General features: G+C 42.8%; 1 protein-coding gene and 1 pseudogene across 5 annotated transcripts in view; one reads left to right on the top strand and one right to left on the bottom strand.

Moving 5' to 3' along the window:
* The window catches only part of Mvl (solute carrier family member malvolio), a 36,671-nt gene that overhangs the window by 12,921 nt on the left and 1,749 nt on the right, over nt 1–22,001 (bottom strand). For 3 of the 5 annotated variants that reach the window (XM_075680367.1, XM_075680365.1, XM_075680364.1), the window contains 13 exons: nt 21,086–21,118; nt 20,880–20,942; nt 19,333–19,466; nt 16,952–17,074; nt 16,097–16,323; nt 14,757–14,895; nt 12,856–13,011; nt 11,577–11,735; nt 11,061–11,102; nt 10,920–10,958; nt 10,040–10,159; nt 7,211–7,434; nt 5,196–5,355 (listed from right to left, as the gene is read on the bottom strand). In XM_075680367.1, coding sequence (XP_075536482.1) covers nt 5,196–5,355; nt 7,211–7,434; nt 10,040–10,159; nt 10,920–10,958; nt 11,061–11,102; nt 11,577–11,735; nt 12,856–13,011; nt 14,757–14,895; nt 16,097–16,323; nt 16,952–17,074; nt 19,333–19,466; nt 20,880–20,942; nt 21,086–21,098 — 1,599 coding nt within the window. In that variant the 5' untranslated portion in view covers nt 21,099–21,118. Of the gene's footprint in view, nt 1–5,195; nt 5,356–7,210; nt 7,435–10,039; nt 10,160–10,919; nt 10,959–11,060; nt 11,103–11,576; nt 11,736–12,855; nt 13,012–14,756; nt 14,896–16,096; nt 16,324–16,951; nt 17,075–18,294; nt 18,434–19,332; nt 19,467–20,879; nt 20,943–21,085; nt 21,119–21,681; nt 21,775–22,001 lie in introns of those variants that run through there. The other 2 variants (XM_075680366.1, XM_075680368.1) reach the window with 2 other exon arrangements.
* Nucleotides 17,442–17,621, top strand: LOC142573515 (U2 spliceosomal RNA; annotated as a pseudogene).

Here is a 22,001-nt window from a genome sequence, read left to right on the forward strand (position 1 = left end):
TTTCTGAGGCGACGACACAGGTTAGCACTCATTATGGACACTTAGGCTCCAGTATCAATTAATGCTGTCAACAAAACACCATCTACATTTATTTCAATTAGGTTCCTCTTGGTGAGGAGCGTCAACGGAGGATTTGGACAGGACAAACGTGATGCAGCACAACCTCCAAGAGCTGCATGGCCTAGTTTTCCGTCCATCGGTTTGGTGAGGGAAAGCGGCGAGGTTGGGGTGACGGGGGGTGACTGAGTTGACGCCGTTGAGGAGACGGCGACCGCACGGAGGAGCGGCTGTCAGGGGCATCAGAAGTAGGGCACAGACGGCGAGGTAAATAACAGCGAGCGTCGGCGTATGAGCAAGGAGCAGGGAATGAGCTCCAGTACAGCGGTATCCAGGTGGTGCAGCAGTGGCGGGATACATGACCAATGCAGTGGCAGCAAAAGCAGATCGGTTTGTCTTCTAGGGTTCGCCATTCAGCAGGATTGCGTGGTCTGGGAGCGAAATACTGGTCATTACAGGATGTGGGCATGGGAATGGGTGCCGAATCAGATTGGGAGACAGAGCAGGTGATAGGGATGCCTAGGTTTGCAATTTCTTTCCGCACAACTGCTTGAATAACAGAAATAGTGGGGGCCGCTTGATCAAAGGTACCGTCAGGGGGTTGTGGATGAAGGGGGACCGGACTCGCTGCTTCAATCTCACAGCGAACGATACGTGTGACATTCTCTTGAAATGGTTGTGTGGCAGTAAGAGCAGAACAGGAGGACGTGGCAGGAGTGTTTGGGAGCCGGGAAAACTGTGGGACGACGCGGCGGCTTTTGGCTACCTCGAAGTGGTGGCATTCTTTGATCATGGTGTCGATGGGAGAAATGTCGTTATAGACGAGCAAACTGAAGGCGTCGGCCACGATGCCTTTTAGGATATGGCCCACCTTGTCAACTTTGGTCGTGTGCTCGTCGACTTTCCAGCAAAGCGCGAGCACTTCCTGTATGTAGGAGACATAGGTACGATTCGGTCGACGACTGGACACGGGTGGCAAACTCTTTTCACGCAGCCTGTTGGCGACCTGACCGGTTGCCAAATAGGTCGCGAAGCTGCTCTTTGAAAATGTCCCTGCTGGAGAGCTCAATCTCATGGGTCCGAAACCAGACACGCAGTGTCCCGCCCAGATAAAAGATCACATTGGCAAGCATGATGGTGGGGTCCCAGTGATGGCTTTGGCTAACACGCTCATACATGCTTAGCCAGTCGTCGACGTCAACGTCATTTTGGGCGGAGAATGTCCCAGGATCACGGAGACTAAGTAAGAACCGTAACATGCGTTGCGGATAGTGCTGCAGGTGTAGGTGGCGACGGGGTGGTTTCATCGTAAGTCAATTAGCGAAAGCCATGGCTGAGAAGACGACGGTGCGGCTGCTTTGGAGCTCCGTGGTGAGGAACGTTCCACCTCTACCACAATGTTACGCGAAGGACGAGTCAGTAAGACGAGCAACTATTTACAGGTTATATTTACAACAGTGGTTACAGCGCTGAGCGGTTAGATTCACAGCGCGAGCCCAGTTCCTTCTTCCTTCTCTTTTCTTGAGTGATGGCTCGTTCGAACAATCAAATACCACACGTGTGTAGCAACATTTTGCGCTCGAGGGAGGGAGGAAAGTGGGGCGGAAGCACGCAGTCTTTCACGCGAGGCACGGGGGGGGGGGGAGGTGATGGAAAGAGGGGGGTTTTTACTCCAGTGGCTGCAGTTAACAGCGCGGCCGCGCGGCGCCGTATCTTGTAAGCGATCTGCAATGGGGACAAAGTGTGTGCCCACACGGGCACCGTATCTTGAAAGCGGTGAGCGATGTGGACAAAGTATGCACCCATGCGGGTGCCTTATCTTGAAAGGAACCTGCAATGTGGACAAAGTGCATGCCCATGCAGGCGCCGTATTGAATGCGATGTGAACAGAGTGCGCCTAGCGCCGGTAGCTTTGTATGTGCTGTGCTTTTGATGTTTAGTTCAAGTTGTAGAGAGAGACAGCGCGAAGGTCAATTCACTCGCTGCTGCTGCCGCGCTTATTTTGCTTAATTTGCTATCACAATCGATGCTTCATGTTTCGGGCGAAACTGCGACTTTTTGTTTTTTCCTTAGGACGTTCGTCACTCACTCTTTGCAATAATGTTGTTAGGCACCGCGACGAAAGCTTCAGAAGTGTGGCGTCTTAGATATTACGAACTTCGGACAAAACGGACGTTTTTCGTCAGATTATCAGGATCCGTTATAACGAGAGTCGACAGTATATGAGAGCTGGCGACAACAGAGTTTCCTGCTGTGTTGACAATATCTTCAGATTGGCAGTGTAAAACGAAGCCAGCAACGCTTTCAGGTCCACTACGCCTACACGGCTGATAGTGTCACCCGCAGTTGGACAACGCTATCCTGAAAAGCGCATGCATAGGGGTGCGAATGCTTTGTTTGCCTCTCACTTCAATACATCTCCAAAACTTGTGATTACGTGACCTCCAGAACACAACCTGTGGGAGGACAGCGCACATGAAGCCACAACCATCTATGCTTGCTCGGCCTTTGTACCCAACACAGATTACCTCCAAGATGGAGCGTGCTGACTGTGTCTATGCTCAGCAATGCTGACAGCGATGTGCAGCCACAGCTTTGGTAGAAAGGGAGGCATGCTGAACTGGCCCCCACTCTTTTTTCTTGCTCACACGGGTAGAAGGCGCTCATCAAGCCATCATCATACTTGGCTCACCCTCGCACATTTTCATACGCCCCCAAAGTATACAGTGCGCGAGACGTGACAGGATCTCATTGCACTTGGACTTTATGCGGAACATGATGCTGCTCTATTTTGGCAGTCGCTCTTGGATGTGCAGTGGACAATTTAAGACATGCTTTCACAAGCAGCTGATTGCAATTCAGCAATTTGGCCACCTGCATCCGTGGAAGTTTCCATTTATCATCTTTGTATTCCTTCGCGGCAGCGAAATTTTGTTATACAGTGAAAGCTCGTTAATTTGAACTTCAATCATTCGAATTTATGGATAATTCGAACTGTACAATTTGGTCCGACCAAGCTCCACAGAAGTCTATGTATAAAAAAGCCTGTTAATTCGAATGCGAGAAGGTTCCGCCACGGATAATTTGAACTACGCGCCACCGTACCGGCGGCTTGGCGCCTGGCACACAGCCAGTGAAACGTGCCTACTGCCCACACCCAAGGCTGCATCGCCTCCGGAACGGAGAGAACGGCGAGAGAAGGCAAAATCGGGAAAAATCTAATCGACGCGGGATCGGCCAGAAGGCAGCGGCGGCTGCCTCCTCTCCATTCTACGTGACCTCCGAAACTTCTTGGCCATCGCGAATCTCGGAGGCTTTGTAATGTAGCTGCTAATGTTGTGCGGCAGATGGTGCGGCAAGCACCAAAACACAGCGAATCAAGTGCGTCGCAGCTGCGCTTGCAATCAAGAACAGACGAATTGGGGCCTTCGCCACCTTCACATGTTCAGCGTCTTTGTCTCGGCAGTCTTCATCGGTTGTGCATGTCTATTTTCAGCTTAGGATGTACTGGCCATCGCGAATCTTTATGATGGTGTTAAGCCTCTGCTAACATTCGTTTCGGTGGATATCGGTGGTGTGGCACAGTCGGACCCAGAGCTGCGACTTGAAGATGGCGTGTGCCCGCAGCACACGCCATCACTTTCTGACACACCAAATTTCTGACATGCCCTACTGCTTCCAAATCGCAGTGTACTATTGTTCTCCTTCACTTTCATTAGTTCGAACTTTTGTTAATTCGAACTGAAGTGGCTTCCCCTTGCAGTTCGAATTAACGAGCTTTTACTGTATTGAAATCGTGTGTAAACATACTTCATTAAACTGAGGTTCTAAGTACATGGTGTTCAATGAACAAGAAGTTATCAAAAGTTAAATACTTCATTATATTGAGAATGTTATATTGAATTTTGTTATGTCGAGGCTTTAACAGTAGACAATAATTCAATATATCCAAGTTTGATATATCTGGGATGGACTGCATGTGCATGTGCATTTGACTATTCAATATTCAATACTTGCTATGTGCATTCAATTTGTATTAGAAAAATTTCATATACGCCCAACTCTACTCATCACACCTGCTGCCTTTTGCCAACTGCTAAGACCATGCCAACAGTTCTGTCTGTAGCACCATTTGTTTTGCCACAATGTGCCTGCACTTTTCTGAGGACTTCAATCAAACTAATGTTCTTTTTCATTAGAACTGGATTACGTGTGGCTGCTCCACTACTGCCAACAGATGGCTTGTTATCATGACAAGCTGACACCATGTTGCAAATGTGGAATCCAATCTGTCGAGAAGGGAATAGTGAACAATAATGCTACATAAATCAAAAACTTTTTTAATGTGCTCCTGCTCGCATACTGTCCCTAGGTAAAAATCCTGATCAATTTTGCATGACCCTTGCAATACCCTCTTTGGATAACCTTCTGACAGCACTACAACGAAATGTAGTGTAACCTCTCTATAACAAGTCACAGCTGACATGAAAATACCTTCGTTGTATCCAATATTTGTTCTAGCATGCAAATGGTATTGGGAAAAAAAAAATGTTTGCAATGGGGTCTATGCAAACGAAACACAAGCGTGATGTTTCCTATGGCCTGCCAAAGCGTCTCCTGTCGATTCTGATGGCCCATTGGCAGCTTGGCGTGCCATGGCACATGAACAATGCTAAGTTATAAATGCACTTCAAAACCACTGTCAATATGCAACCTGTGCGACTGGTATGACCACACGGAATGGGCCCATTGGCTTGCTGGCTGTGGATTAACTAAGCCAATCTAGTGGCCGAAATGTATATGCGATTCAAGGATATGCCATCTCAAGTTCCTCTTACTAAGCAGCTGACATTTTTACTACCAGAATATACATATGTTGAGCTGCAAACAAATATTCACTTTGCTGTATCAAAAATTTTCCTGGACTTTGAATTTTCTGTTTTGTTATACCAGAAGAGTACTAAGTGAAATAAAGCAATGCCAACAAAATTTTATGTTTACTTCATTACATCAGTGTTTGTTTCATCGAGAACCAACTGCATACAAATAACATGTAGCAAAATTAAATGACAAGATGTATGAAACGTCAGTGATTAGGCACTTGCACCATTTGCTTGATTATAAACGGGACAACACACCAGGTAAAGGTTGAAGCCCAAGTACAGGAGCCCGAACAGTGCCACAGCAAGGTAGATGGCCCAGTGAGATGGGAGGTTCTCACGCACGAAGTTGCTCACAAAGAACAAGTTGATGCCAATCACAACCATCGACAGCAGGCTAGCTGCTATTTTGGTCAACCTGAGTCAGCAAGCAAAAGCAAGAGAGCAGTGAAGCTGGTCCTAATGCAATGTCTGTTATGTCCGACTCTATGTTGACTGTTGAGAAGCAGTGACTCTGCTACACACCTTCTTTTCATGCTATGCAGCACCACATGAAGAATTATCAAAAGACTGTCAAAATGTAACAACACTGATATGCAGCACGCATTTCAATGCTGCTTCTGACTGCCTTATCATTTCTTTTAAGTTACTGTGTGTCCTCTGGTGCCATTTATACAGACCAAGACAGTCTACTAAACAGTCCCTTGCTTGTTGGACTTAAAGTAATACTACCTTTAGCTGGCATTCTTGACAAAAAAATGTGAATAAATTGTTAAGAGAACAAACCATGCTGACATTAACCATGAGGTTTGCATCCGTCCTTACTGGTATGTGACAATGATTAGATCACTATCCACTTGAAATATTAGAGGGAACAAATTTCAATAAATTGTACCAGACTTCCATCAAGGTGACTATGCTTGCATGTAGTGTTCATACTTATATCATATATCTGCTATAATGAACAAACCAAATGAAAACAAATTAGTCTTAACTAGAATGCATTCTTGTTTGCCACTATAGCGCCATTTGTTTTGCCACAATGCGCCTGAACTTTCCTGAAGAGTTCAGTCGGACTAATGTTCTTTTTAGTTAGAACTGGATTACATGTGACTGCTCTACTAATGCCAGCAGATGGGTTGTTACCATCCCAAGCTGACACCATATTGCACATGTGCAATCAAAGCTGCCAAGAAGGGAATAGTGAACAACAATGTTACATTAATCAAAAATTTTTTCAAGGTGCTCCTGCTTGCATACTGTCCCTAGGTAAAAATCCTGATCAATTTTGCATGACCCTTGCAATACCCTCTTTGGAGAACCTCCTGGCAGCATTACAGCTAAACCTAGTGAAACCTCTCCATAACAAGTCACAACCGACATGAAAATACCTTCGTTATATATCCGATATTTGTTATAGCGTGCAAATGGTATTGGGAAAAAAACAAATATCTGCAATGGGGTCTATGCAAACGAAACACAAGCATGATGTTTCCTATGACCTGGCAAAGTGTCTCCTGTCAATTCTGATGGACCATTGGCAGCTTAGCTTGGCATGACACATGAACAATGGTAAGTTATAAATGCACTTCAAAACCACTGTCAATATGCAACCGGTGCAATTGGTACGATCGCACGGAAGGAGCCCATTGGCCTGCTGGCTGTGGATTAGCCAAGCCAATCTAGTGGGCAAAATGTATATGCGGTTCAGGAATGTGCCACCTCTTGTTCCTCTTACTGAGCAGTTGACATTTTTACTACCAGAATATACGTGTGTTGAGATGCAAACAAACAAATATTCACTTTGCTGTATTAGAAATTTTCCTGGACCTTGAATTTTCCGTATTGTTATACCAGAAGAGCACTAAAGGAAATAAAGCAATGCCAACAAAATTTTATGTTTTCTTCGTTATATTCGTGCTTGTTTTATCGAGAACCAACTGCATACAAATAACATGTCACAAAATTAAATGACAAGATGCATGAAACCACAGTGATTAGGCATTTGCACGATTTGGTTGATTATAAAAGGGACAACACACCAGGTGATCATGTGATTTCTTGCACAATTTTGGCTTGTACATTTAGGTGGTTTTGGACCTAAAGTGTCCTTGGCAATCAGGTAGGCAGCGGTTCCGCGTTCTTACTTTTAAGAAATATTCTACTTAAAGTTCTTCAGAGACATTCGCATTTCATTTGCCCATGATAGCACGAAAGAAATGGAGCTCATGTTGTCCCATAGGGTGCATATGCTTCATAAAAGCAGGTCATACGTTCCATTCTTGAATTCGCCCATGAATGCCGCCGACGTCGTGAAGGTGAGGGTTGGAATAAGAGCGAAGGGCAGCTGCAGGCTCATGAGTGCGTTGAGCAGGTCATTCATCCCAGAAAGCTGCTCAATGTTGCCAAAGACAGCACACAATATGGTGGGCGCAATGGCAATGAGCCGTGTGATGAGCACCCGCATCCACCGACTGATGGGCAGGTTCAGGAATCCCTGCAGTTTACAAACAAAATGTGTTGAAAGAGTTACGATAACATCTTAGTGTCTTAAGCATTGTAACTGTTACAAATCTATGAATGTGCATTCATACGTGAGGCTTTCATGCACAATGTACATGACAAATTCGAGACTCCACACTCTTAGAAATTAATGCAGGCACAACGACACTTTTTAAATACACCATACTCTTACAGCAAACGCTCTGACTACGCTTGTAAGAAATAAAACAAACACGCAATGAAAAGACAAAACAAAATAGACTTCCCTAGAGCCTCACAAATGTTTAAGGCAATTTTATTCCTGGGTGCACTCCGCAACACAAGTAAAAAGAAATGGGAAATGACATAAAAACACAACAAAGAATAACATTCAGTGATGCACGTGATTTGCGCTTTATTGCTTGCATCATCAACAGGTTATCGATTCACAAGAAAAAGATGAGAAGACTAGGAACTCTATTTGATTCACAGCACCAGTGCTGAAAAAGTTCAGGTGGTGCTAATGTCGCACATAAGTGGTGCGAAGGTACCACTACAGCAAGTTTATATGCTCTCAGATAATGGTGTTGAGTAACCTCAATGGCAATGAACATTATGCTGCTCCATTCCGTTGCACATGCTCCTCCAGGACTACTACAGAAGCGAGTGTACCTCTTGGACAACCTCGGAAAGGCTGTCGTGGGCACCAAAACTGGCAACCATTACCTAATCCTTTTAATAAAGAGGTAGTTTTTCCAGTACTCTGTACAGTTGCATACATTATTACTGCTCTTTACAGGTTTTAGATGTAAGTCTAGATATAACAACTACATTTTGCAGGATTATAGCATTCGTTACATGAGGGTCTTGTACTTTACTTATGCACATCAAATATACGGCCACATAACTTCAAAAAATGAAAACTGATTGAGAATAAGGTGTACACTTGAGTAAGAGGTGTGTCTACTTTGTTAACATGGCATGCAATAGCAACGTGCATGTGTGACCTTGTCACTGCAATATTGCACTGACAACGAATTGTATGTATAAGAAGGTACATGAACGCAAAAGCCTATACTCAAAAAAATTGCTGTTCCAATGCACTAACTTGGACCCCCCCAACAAGGACCACTATACATCTCACGATACACTTATGGGATAAATGCAAATGCACTTGACTCCTTAAGAATACAAAAACAAATCATGAAGAATTCGCCATGAAGTAAGACGTTACCTTTTCACGAGGTGCATCATTATCTTTTACAGAAACTTTTTTGCACTTGTTTTTGTTTGCCTGCCTTGAGGGAGCTGTGGAGCAGTGACTATTTATGTATAAGCCAGAGGGATTCTACTGGGTCTGGAGACAGCACTTGGTAAAACTTGTTGCTGTCTCAATTGTCCCCAACTCTTCCTCCTCTTCAAGAGGGCATTTTCCTCTTAACTTCAGCTGCCAGTTCTCCATTGGCAGTTTCAGATACATGTCACTTCACAACATTATGATATTGGCTAACTTGAAAAGGGCTCAACTGTGTTGCCTTTCATGACATTGCCATTTGCTTCACCCGCTTTGTGCCGTTCAGCTCAACTAGCGTTTAAAACCATAGGGCTGTTGCTTTCCACAGCTCTTGGCTGCAGATACAATACATGGGGTTTGGTTGGGAGCGCAGTGCATGTTCTCATGCCCTATGTTCAGTTGCCAGTATGCCACCAAGGTTAGCAGAGCAAAGCATAATCACTCAGCAGCATGAGCACATAATTTCCTTCTTTTGAAAGGGTGTCACACAGTCACGATCACAGTCAAGCTGATGGTGATCAGGACCGAGCCCAATTGAGATCGAGATTGAACAGGATTAAATTTCTTGACCACAAGGCTCCCTTGCCGTTGAGAAAGCTTACATTGGGCAGACTAGCAACTGCGTGAAGAAGCGCCTGCATCAGCACAATAACACTTAAAGAGAATGCCTACCTCCCATCTTTCAGCACACTGTAAAGCATATGGTTGTAAGCCTTTCTTTGATCTAAGATCATTTGTCAAGCACAAAGTCAAAAGGAGTTTGTGAACTTGCAGACGCCTTTTCACATACAAGAGATGTGTGATGACTGCGTATCGGAGCCGTCAATCTCTTTGTTGGATTGTAAGACATAAATGCTCAGTGACCTATTTCATGTGACTTAATGACATGTGCAAGCAGGTGGTGTCTCTCTCTCTTTCTTTCTTTTTACATTCTTTCTAAATAAACTTCAGCTGTTAGACAGAGCTCGTCCTGTGTCCTTCCTGTCTGTGCTACCATCGTTTCTGTGATGATTAAAAAATGCAAGGCTCTCTTCCGCAGCCCTCGGAAATGAGCCAATCGCAATCAAGAAATTCAATCTCGATCAAAAGTGCGTCGTGTGACACTCGTATTAGTCAAGTAACTCTACAAAGCTGTTCCAGCTATCACTCACAAATTAGATATTGATTTGGAAAGCATATTTAGCGCCAGCAAACAAGGACAGAAGGGAGATGACACCACAATGCACTTGTGTATATTGATACCACATGGTGGAGACATGTTAAAGGCAGGACTGTGTTCTGTAACTGCAGTAGTTCAGTGCAACAAGAACAGTTCATGACACATTACCTCCATAATGAACTGGCCCGAGTATGTACCGGTCATTGTGGAACTCTGTCCAGCAGCCAGAATGCCTATGGCCCAGACATACAGTGGGAACATGCCAAATGCACAGCCCAGGTAGATACCCTGTTGTAAGACACAAACCAACAGTGATATAATTAGAAACAGCTGCTCTGAAAATAGCGTGTTATCACTGTGAATGAAAGCTAAACAGAAAAGCCATTTCTCTCTCTCTCTCACACACGCATGTACACACACACACAAACACACACACACAAACACACACACACACACACACACACACACACACACGCACTGAGAATGATGACCAGCACCACAAGTGCCTGCTACATAAAACTAGAAAATTACAGGCTTTGGAACAAATTTAGAAATGTTACAGGAGCTTTGACTGCAAGTGTCATCGAAGCAACCTAATTGATTACCTACCACTATGATGTTAAGAAATCGAAGAAACCTTTTCTTAGAGCCATTCAAGGTTTTTTTTTTTAAATACCTGCTACTGCTATGATAGCTTCTTGAAGATCTAAGTTCTATACTTGCTAGGTGCTTTCTCAGTTCTTCAGTTGTTAGAACACATGACAAATGGCAGTTGGTTACAATTGCATCACTAGAGCTGCATCAGCCATAAATAGAAAAATTATTGCAACAAAATGTTTTTATTCCACTGTGAAAGCTAGGTTAAAGATACAACATTAAGAGTACAGTTGAAGCATGAAAGAAAAATGGAGACATCCATTACACAAGCATGCAATAGCAACTACAAAAAATTAATTTAGGAATTAGAAATTTTAAAATGAGCAAGTATAATCATTAGCATTAAAATGCACGCCAACTATAATGTAAATAAAGATTCAAAATTACTTACACCCTTATATATGTCCACATCCACAGGATTCGTGTTGTTCTAATAGCACAAAATCAACAAAATATGAGAATGAAAATACAGCAAAAGTGCAAGTTGCAACCTGAGATGGAAGCTAGTTTGTAAGTGTCATCTCCTACTCACTGCAAAGACATCCTGAAACTCAGTTCCTATGCATTGGTCCCTCTGAAAAAATGAAATGTGTCTTACAGAGCATGGACAATGGAGAAACCAAACATTACTATGACAAAATCACATGCACTTGCTTCTCTAGCGTCCCGTCATTACCCTGAAAAACATTTAAAATGCCCCATACATGTGACATGATTTAATGCGTAAATAATCATAGCATGTCTTAAAGCACAGTGTGTAATCTTTAACTATTCAATCTAAGACATATGCCATCGCATGTTCATTGCTTTCAATATACTCCAGATACGAGAAAACAACAACTACACTTTCAGCTTTGCTTGTTTCAGGCTTGACGTCTATAAGCAGCCATTAAGGGTTTAGCCCCATTATGTAACTGGAAATTTATTTTTGACACAAAAGAAATTTAGTAGGGCCCATGCATGGTCTATGATAACTTAGGACACAGTGTCCACAGTTCTACAGTGACAACAGCAAAAATGAAGAAAATAACTTTTTGTCAGCACTCACGATGTCAAGGTTGGTGCGGCCAAAGAGTCCATGGGCAAAGACACCCATGACGAAGATGTTGATGATAAAGGAGACGAGGAGTGCAATACAGGCCTCAATAAAGAAGTATTTGTTGGCCTCCCGCACTTGGACCTTGTCGGCACGGTCTACATCTCGTGACTGCAACGCAAGCACATCATCCACTTAGCAACACATTACCACACCACGTCAAGACCTTGGGCCGCTAGTGTCAGTAAATCAAGTCTTTGAAATGAGGAAGCTTTCTGTGCATTGAGCAATCAAAGTGCCCTGCCACTTTGTAGGTGCTACAGAACTAAATTTAGTAGCCCACGGTCGACTTGACAAAGGAAAATGTTGCAGTTTAGCCCACAATGCAATGCAGTGATGGGATAGCAGGTGCAATATTATATGCAGCAATTCTTGCACTGTTTTGGCAAGGGTTGGAGGAAACATGAGCACCATGCATGCAATAATGTTCTTTGAAAAAGAAAACTTTATTCAATTGTGACATCTAATTCTTGGTCATTCCTCTATAGTGCCTGTGCATAATATCTAGAGAAAAACCGACCAACTGACCAATGCTAGTCCGAGTCACTTTCATTTGCGGAAGTGGCGGCCCCCATTTTTAGCTTCTTATCACTGGCTTCGTTTATGTTATTTCAGCTCAGTGCTGGTTTATGGAGGAGCTTTCAGATTTTGGTATCGGTCAATCAAAGCGCATCAAACAATCAAAGCACCTGGCAGCATGACCATGCTCCCTAGGCACGGTATTATTCTCTGCTGTTTCTGAGAGGCAAAATGTTCCAATTACCAATCTGATGGTCTGGAGCTTGTTCGAATCCTTGCACTGCAAAGCATATTTCTTTTTCCCTTTATTTCTTTTCTCCTTTATCAACTAACTTCGCGTAGCATACTTTGGGATTTCTGCAACAGACACCAGTGAGCATCCAAACAACTAAGGAAGTGAGCTTATAACAGCTATCACTGTACGAGATACAGATGAAGGAAGTCCTGCCAGGCACCTGGTTAGACAACCTTCAAGCAATGCCAACAACTAAACCCCCACCCACACCAACCTAGAAGAACTTGACAGTTAACTCTGACAGTGTTTGCAATGCGCACATAATACAGAAAAAAGGACAGGCAGATTAAAAGAGGCAGCGCTCTTTCACTCTGCCTGTCCATTTTTCCTTAGTATGTGAACTGTGAACACCATCGAAATGAGCCATTACCAACTTGCCCAAGCTTCAACACAAGCACCTGACACTTGTACACCTACCTTCACAAGTGCAGAGTGGAGGTAAAGATTGTGCGGCATGATGACAGCACCCACAATGCCCACTGCCTGCAATAGGGCCCGGCTGTCGCAATGTGAGCACCAGGGAACAAACAGGCCCTCCACCACTCGCACCTGGTCAGGGGCCACTCGCACGTACTGCAGCAACAGACAATTTTGCCAGGAGCTGCCACACCAGCCTATGTCCTGGCAAACTCCACTTCCAAACTTGCCAGTTATATGGAAGTCAGTATGATAAACTGATAGAACATTTAGTCCTAACTGTATTCAGGAGCAGTATACTTAGTCTATCGCTATCTGTGGATGCTGTCTTGCTACGCCAGTGGGCAAAATGCCTGTAGCTATAGTGAGGTGTTATGCTAGATGCAACGATATGCAAAAATGAAATTATCCTAGAAAGCGATCGACTATAAGCATATCCGGCACAACATGAAAAACAATATTTATTCATTTTTATTGGCCCAGATGTTCTTTTTTTCAACAAAAGCATATGCTTGTACTATTTAGAATTTCACGAAGACTATTGTAATGCCATCTACAACCCATTCCTTCTGTGCCAACATCTGTGGCCGACAGAGCATTTTAAAATTTAGCTGCTTACATGCAGAGGTTAGCATTAGTCGCGCTACAAATCATAATTTGCAAATAGATAATTTGTAAAATTTCACTATTTAAATTTTAGTTGTTTACTTTAGGGTGCATATCACAAATACGGAATTGAAACCAGTCAGTGCTCAAATTGTGCCTCTTTCATCTAAATCATTTCCGTAAAATAATTTCTCTCCCTCTCTAAAGGAGTCCAAGATAAGCACAAGTCCACGATATACCTTCCCAAAAAGTGCAACAATTATTCGATGCATTATTTTACTAAAAAGGCTTCCTGACATATTTTTGATTGATTCATGGGGTGTGATGTCCCAAAGAAACACTAGGGCTATTAGAGATCGCATAGTAGACGGCTCTAGGTTAATTTTGATCATCTGGGGTTCGTCAACGTACACCTAAACCTAAGTTTGTGAATGTTTTTGCATTCTGTCACCATCAAAATGCAGCTGCCATGGCCAGGAAGTGAACCCACAACCCCATGCTTAGCAGCAGCTGCCATAGCCACCAAGCCACCAAAGCATGCTCCTAATGCAACATGGAACAAGAATACATGAAATTCCAATGTATTTCATGACAATGTCTCATTACACAATGCAAGCAGTGCAAATTATGTGATTCCATACAAGAGCCCTATTTGAGCTATATTACATATACATGCTATATACAGTAGAACCTCACTAATATTATCCTAATACACATGATTTTTTTGCACCAACGTTCATGACCGGGAATACAAAAAAATGACCCATACATTTATGCTTCTTTTTACTGGTTCATACGTTCCAGAAAACATGATCTTTCAGCACCAATGCTCAGTACATCGCCAAACTGCGAGAGTATGATACGTTTTTGGCCACTAGATCCAATGTAAACAAGAAAGGCGCAAGGCATGCGCAATCGAGAACCGTAGCCACCACCAAATATTGCGGGAAGCTGATTCACCCACCCGTCTCACATGAAAACACCAGTGCACACTCAGTTTCCTATTCCGGTACCAGCAAATGCCCTCACAGGTAGGTCATTGCATGTCACATTCACAGCTATCGGCGCCAACCCTATAGCGATAAGCATCTTAGTATGTTTTAGTAGATTAGTAGTATGTTTTTTCTTGCCCTTTTTTTTTTAGAACGTGTGAATGAGGTTCTACTGTATTCCACAAGTTCAATTCAAGTGAAGCCTGCATTATATGCAGCAATCGCAAAAGCCTGCTGGCAGGTCATAATGCAAACAACATTCCATACCAGCAAAAAGAGAGAAGAGAGGAAAGAGTACTATACCTCATATCCGAAAGTGACTGCCATGACGAGGATGAGGAACCCAAAGAAAGCTTCAAGTTTACGCAGGCCGTACTTGTCCAGCAGCAAGAACGTAAACGTGTCTATTATTGTGATCAACACACCCGCATACAGTGGAACCCTGCGGTGATGTGAATGGAAATAAGAGGCACTGCAGAAGCATGTAATAGCAGTCTAGTTGCCCGGAGGCCATAGAACATGAAATCATGCTCAAGAAACAAATAACAAGAAGGCACAGCAAAGTTGTCCCGAGTTTGCCATTCTAGCCCTGTCTTGTGACAAAACGACTGGCAAGTTTGCTAGCATACACAGTGCCCTGTCAGAGAGCTTTACATTTACGAGAAATGGTTGGAGGTGAATAGTAGTGACAAGGCCACTAAGGCTCAGTAAAGAACAATGATTCAGATTGACTGTGGAAGATGGGAAACAATGTGAGCAAAGCTTACGCTCCAATGCATAAATTAGTCATAGAAGCCTGTGGTAAAGAAGAGCAGTAAGGCAAAAGAAATTGAGGCTAAGAGAAGTACAAGCACGACAGATGAAGGTATGCTCTAGATATTTTACCATTAGCTCTGCTTACTTTCTGAATGATGAATTAACTAAACCTGTCATAGAAGCTTCTTTTTGTTTTTGTATGTGCTTAAAATTTTTGAAGATCCAATCGCGGTTCATATGGTAATGAACATTCTTCTTCAACTAGTACCTGCAGAGCAGCTGAATAAAAGTGACACAGGCCACACAGATGTGAAACTCCAATTTGTGGTGGGCAGATGTAAATGTATTAGAGCAGCCATATGTTTCACAGAACCGGTGAAAACGTAAAGCATTCTTGCAAATGAAGAGAGGGCACTGGTCTTGTGAAAACTTTGCTTTTCTCGTTTTTTGCACAAGGAAGTCCATTTTGTTTCATATGTGAGCATTCGCAGGATTCTGCATCAAGTTGGAATAAACAAACCATAGAGTTCCCAACAAAATTATGACAGGGAACTCTGGCACTAATGCTTAGAGGCTTTGTGGGTTCACAAATTCATAGTTTTCAACAAAATATTGCGCTGTATACCCAAAAAGTTGAAGTTAATACACATATGCACAGACAGCCTTGCTGTGTTTAGAAAATTACGAGTGTTTGGAAATTTTGAGAGATAAAGCGAAATAAGTAACATCACAAGAATGTTTGAAGCCGTGAGCATGAAGATTAGACTAATTGATATACTAACCACCATTCTCATGGTAGCTGATGATCACAGCATATAAGTTACCTCAAGTAATTTTGTAGAAAACTATGAAACACAGTTTGTGCAGCAGAGAGAACTGAGACTTACCGTCCACCTGAAAGGAGGAAAATGGCGATGGCAGTGCCAATGACCTCTTGCATGTCTGAACCAACGACAGCCACTTCAATCATAATCCACAACAGGATACGAGGAAAACGAGGGTAGCCACGCCGGCACATTTCAGCCAGATGCAAGCCTGTCACAACACCCAGACGAGCACTCAGACGCTGCATCATCAGGCCCAGCAGAGTAGCTGACAGCAACACCCACATAAGCTGCAACACGAACAGAGAGAAAGCACGACACCTCGTTTTCACAGTGACCGGCACTTAGTCTTACGTGCCGACATTGGTTTATGCTCTGTTTATTAACACTAGCCACATTCTCATAGATTGGAACATAAGACCAGAAGAAACTACGAGACAAAAGAAGAAGCACTCAATGTTGATGTCTAATCTGTTCTTCTGCAGTCTCTGTTTCCAGTGTTAGAAAAGAAAAACTGGCCATCCCATGTCCCTATACTATGACCAAGATTTCTGTGTACATATAAGGACTCCACTATGCATTAAAGAGCACTGTGTAGCCTTAATTGGTTCAGTTTGGACAAATAGCAAGAGCAATGCTAGACTGCAGAAATGAAATTCAGAAGAATCGTAGGATTCTGCACAATAGCACTGGCAGGGCAAGAGAGCAGCACACTTGTACTGAAAGCATGAGAGAAGAACCTGCTTCACAAACTGCCAGCAAAGCACTTTGCTTGTTCAATCTGTTCGTGCAACAAGCGTAACCTTGTGTTCACTTGTAACGCGACTTGCTGATTTGATGCCACCAAACTTGCGCTTTAGAGATAGACTTACCCAGGCATAGAAGAATACGCGAGCTAGCAAAAAAAAAATGACGCACCTTGTACTCAGCCAGGGCCCCAGATTGCAGGTCTGACTCAATGTTGCCTGGGTCCAGGTATGCTATGCTCATTAGGAATCCTGGCCCCGTGAAGGCCCACAGTTTGCGCCAGCTGAAGGATGTCTGAAAGAATTTGCAAACCTTGTTTAAAACCTGCTACAGCTGGTATTACCTGCTATCATCTTCAACTTGTTGAATGACAGGTTAGAAATAAAAATATCATGAGCCATTTCAGTCTGTGAAGATGGATCGAAGTTGCTTGGCACATAACACAGAGATGACAAAGAACTTTGAACAAAGGTATAAACACATTTACCGTGATTTTTATACACATTCACATGGACGATGGGATTGCCACCAAAGGAGCTGGAGGTAACTAGACATGTGTGGCGTTTTGACGGGACCGCCACCACAGGAGAGTGGAAAGAAAGGAAAGTAGATACGCAAGTGCTTGGAATGCCAACAAAGAGAGGGCAGTGCGAATGCAGACATGGCCAATGCGGGTGAAAGTGTAGTATCTGTTCTTATCAGCACAATATCAGATAAGGGTTTTATTTGGACCCAAGATATTAAACTTAATTTTGCGAGTTGAAGGAGTGCTTGAAGCCTGCTTCATTCCTGCTGTGGGTCAGCCCGGTATTGCACTATCTCCAGAATCGGCCCACGGTCCTTGCACACGCAGAAGAAAAATGCACAGTACCCTAGCCATAAACAGCTTCATTGTAAAAAACACACAAGATGCATGTGTGCCATGCTGCATGTGCATAAGGAGTGTTGGAATGATTAAACGGGCCCTGAACCACTTTTTATCGAAGTAGAGAAAGACATCTGAAGTGAAAATACGCTATTCCAGAAATACTTTGGCGCAAAAACCACTTCAATGCGTTCAGCAGAAGCGGAGTTATTGGCAATCAGACAAGGCCTCCACTGTACTCCCGTTCCTTCTTCAATGCCTTGCACTGCGAAGGCTACAGTGGAGTGGGGCGTACCCACAACGCTCCACCTTCTGAACGTCACCATGGCATGCTGTCCAAATTTCATTTTGAATCTTGGCATAGACACCACGGCTTCCAATTTTGGTGCCTATGACACATTAAACGTAAGCCAAACGCAGTTGTCCTCAGCGAGCAGCAGTGTGCTTAGCCAGTGGACTCGTGGCGGCACCCCACGTCAGCTGCGGCATCTATGCTACGTAGCCGACTGCAGCTACCAATAGCAGCCCTATATAAGAATCCGCTTTATTACGAAATAAAGTGTCTAGAAGAGAATGAGAAGCAAGCTTCTGTTAAAAAGTGCGTTTGAAAGAAGGGTGACTTCGCGTTTTACTTGCGAGCTCCACATACCGTGTACGACAGGGAAAATTGGCCGAGATGTTCGCAGCAGCGTATGGTGCCCGTGGACTTATTTCACTAAGACCGAAGGATTGTTCAGGGTGCCTTTAAAGTGACAAACCATCTGACAAGTGTACATCTTCATCCCCCTGAAGAATAGGAATACCAATGTATCAAGTAATGCTCACCTTCAATGTCTACTTACCACACACAAAGCAGCCTTTCCACATACCCTCTGTTTATCATAGTATTTTATGCCAACGGTCTGGCAGAAAGCATCCATTTACCTCTGCAAATACTGTGCCACTGTGGGCTGCCAATGCTAACTTCCAAACATCACATGATGCTTTTTCATACACTACATATTTAACAACATGCCTCCTCCGGCATGTCACTGATTTCCCATTCACTATGGCGTATGCTTGCATAGAAAAACATGCCTTCACCTGCCTACAAGAATTCAGATTAACAAGTATGTTAGAGAAGCCAGGCTCTTATGTGGGAGGGAGTGCTGAAGAGAGCCACTGGTTATAGAACTCCCAACCCTTTATCCAGCATTGTACAGATGACAGATTTTACTTAAGTATTTGAAAATACTTCAAGCATTAATCTATATACTAGTTGACGTCTACTGTATACCTTTTGCATAAAAAAGAAAGGGGGTACTTTTTGCTCTGTATGGTCTGACAGAAAGCTTTTCAGCAACACTTGCCTGAGTAACGAAAGAGATTTGTTGGAATGACACCAGCCTTATCGCATAAAATTCTTCACAGAGTACAGTCCTAGCATGATGACAGCACCCTTTGTGAAGTGACCAAACTTAATAATAGAAAGCTTATGCTTCACAAAGAGAAAAACAAAAACAAAAATAATGGCTTATATATTGTTGTTCTAATTAACATTTATTAGTTGGACTTGCTTTATGTTCCACTTACAGTTACGTGATGATTATATGTTGGCAATTAAGGTATCAAGACACATGCTATTGCCATACAAGCTAGAAAAAGTTCATTACAAAAAAAAAGCAGAAGAAAGGTTTCGCTTGCTCACCTCCCCTGTATATGGAACCTCAATCTTCTGTTGGAAGTATGCTTGGTCAGAGGGCTCAAATATCTTCTGATTTGATTTCGTAGTGCCATTTCCAAGGCCTTCAATAGAACTGTATGACCGCATTGATTGGTCCCCTGCAGAAAAATATTTCCCATATGCACATGCGAGTACTCGTTAATAGTGGTACATGATGAATACCTGCTGTTGTATTACCCAGGTTCTTAAAATACAAGTTGCTTTATGGTTGGTGCAGTAAACATTGCAAATGGCCCTAGAGCACTGACACACAAATACAACTAGTACATGCCTTGAATGAGAAGCACACGAGTCAAGTGTAGCAATGAAGGGTCATTCCCACTTTTAAATTGCAGTCTGTTAATTAATTATTCAACTTTTGGGGTTTTACATGCTACAACCAGGATACGATGATAAAGCACGCTGTAGTGGAGGACTCTGGAAAAAGTTTGACCACCTGTGGTTTCTTTAATGTGCGCCCAACACAAGGTTCACAGGCATTTTTGCACTTCGCCACCATCGAAATATGGGCGGGCCAGTTGGGATTCAATCCTGTGCTCTCGGGCTTAGCGGAGTAATGCCAAAGTCACAATGCCACCATGGCACACTGTCCATTTGTTCATACATATGAAGGATAAGAGCAAGATGTATGTGTCTGAAAACTGAATGAAAGGTGTAAATATAGAGATAAACAGAACTTATAAGCAGCAGTTTCAATCCTGCTAATGACTTAACTAAGTGTCCTTTGCTTTATGTTTACATCATAAAGCACAGCTTCTTTGCAAGAATGAGTGTGCCTTGCTTAGCACTTTTGTAAGGAGCAGCAAAAGTTGGCAATGTCTTAAGGCTGCTTAAGCACACATATATAAATAAATAGGTGGACAAAATGCTGGCTAAATGAACTAGCAATTTCTTTTGTATAGTATCATACTAAACTGAAATTTATAAACAAAACAACAGAACTACAGTTATACTGTTTCTTGGCCTTTTCAAATTTTCAATGAGCCCCTTGATTACCAAATCCTTGTCACAGAGCCAGGTAAGTTATTTTTAATCTCTAAAACTGGCACAAGCACGATAACAGTATAATGTGGTACACTCAGCTGAAGTTCCTGCCACTGCTCCAGTGAGGTGGCCATTTTGTGTTTCTGATATAAAGGATTAATGTTTGCATATTCCCCAAAGAACACCCTTGCAATCACAATTGCTTTATCAGGCCCCCTTCGTCCAGCTGTAGCCCAGTCACTGTTTACAGCTTCTTTATTTTTTGCCTTTTACTTTGTTTATTTTCTATGTCATTTACTTGCTGAATGGCACAGGAAGTACCCTCAAAAGGTCCTATACGTCACAGAGCATTTGCAAGGCACAGTAGTTATTAGCATCCTTGAAGCAAGTTTCAGCAATGGTTAGTGATGGTCATGTTTGAGTGAAGTAGCAGAGGCTAAAAGGGGTTAACAAAACTTTGACATTGTTCTAGAAATTCTTCACATGCTTTCCGTTTCTGTAGATCTCTTATTTCTGCATACACATACCATGAGTGATGTGTGCGCTGGGTGCATTTTCTTCATATGAGGTTTCTCTAGTCTCGTATGCTCCTGAAATAATGAAACATGTGTCACAATGCATGAGTAACCTTATAGAACACTGCATTAATCTATGTGATGTGCTTCATTGTTTTGTTATCAATAGCATGTCTGTCTAAACATGAAGAAAAACAAGCAATTATGAGGACATTCACCTGGTAGTGACATGCCGAAGTCAGGTCTTCACGCTGGAACAATGCGACACCAATATTACAGTTAACGTTTCAGCACATCAGCAAAATGTTCTTGTTCTGATTATATCCTTATCTTGTACATTCGATCAGCTTCAGCAAACATTTAACAGAAACTAGGAAGGCACAAAGCATACAAATCAAGACTGTCCAGTTTGCTAACATTGCCTATCTACAGCAGGAACAGCTGTGGCCTGAATTGTGTAAATCACAGTGACATAGCAGCACCATGGAAGCAGAGAGCAACTTACAAACTAAACAAAAACATAACAAGCAATTCTAGCACACCTTTAAAAAAACCATAGTGTGATCGTGTGATCGTCAATCTTTTCACTTAGCCTTACAGAAATTTTACCGTTCTGAATCTACCAACAATGTCGGTTTGGCTTGAATGAACTATGTCAAAAGTACAGTGCTTAGGCATTCACATGACAAGTGGGTCAGTCAAAAACAACATTATTTTTTTACCCACATGCAGCCAATCTGAAGAACTCCCAACTATGAGATAAGATTGTGGAATTGACATCACTACATAAGTTGCAGCAGGTGCAGCTATTTACCTTCGTATAATGCACCATTCAGTTAATGCTACCAAATCAAGCAACACACAGTACTATGAAGTTCCTCCACTGTACTGTTTGAGTGCCACGTTTGTACACCCGTGGAAATCAATAAATAAATTTTTAGGAATGTTTGTGCAACTACAATAAATAACTAACATTCTTGTTTTAATCAATCATTTAGCGAGCTGTTACAACTCGACACTAACATCAAACCTTATGAAAAGAGCTAGGTGCCTTAGAATTATTTTAGGCTCAGAGACTGTCTTCCCAATTTCATAACTCCGCAGCCCTGAAAAATTACATATCCTCATGGTTCA

The sequence above is a fragment of the Dermacentor variabilis genome, chromosome 2 (assembly GCF_050947875.1).
Source record: "Dermacentor variabilis isolate Ectoservices chromosome 2, ASM5094787v1, whole genome shotgun sequence".
NCBI lineage: Eukaryota > Metazoa > Arthropoda > Arachnida > Ixodida > Ixodidae > Dermacentor > Dermacentor variabilis.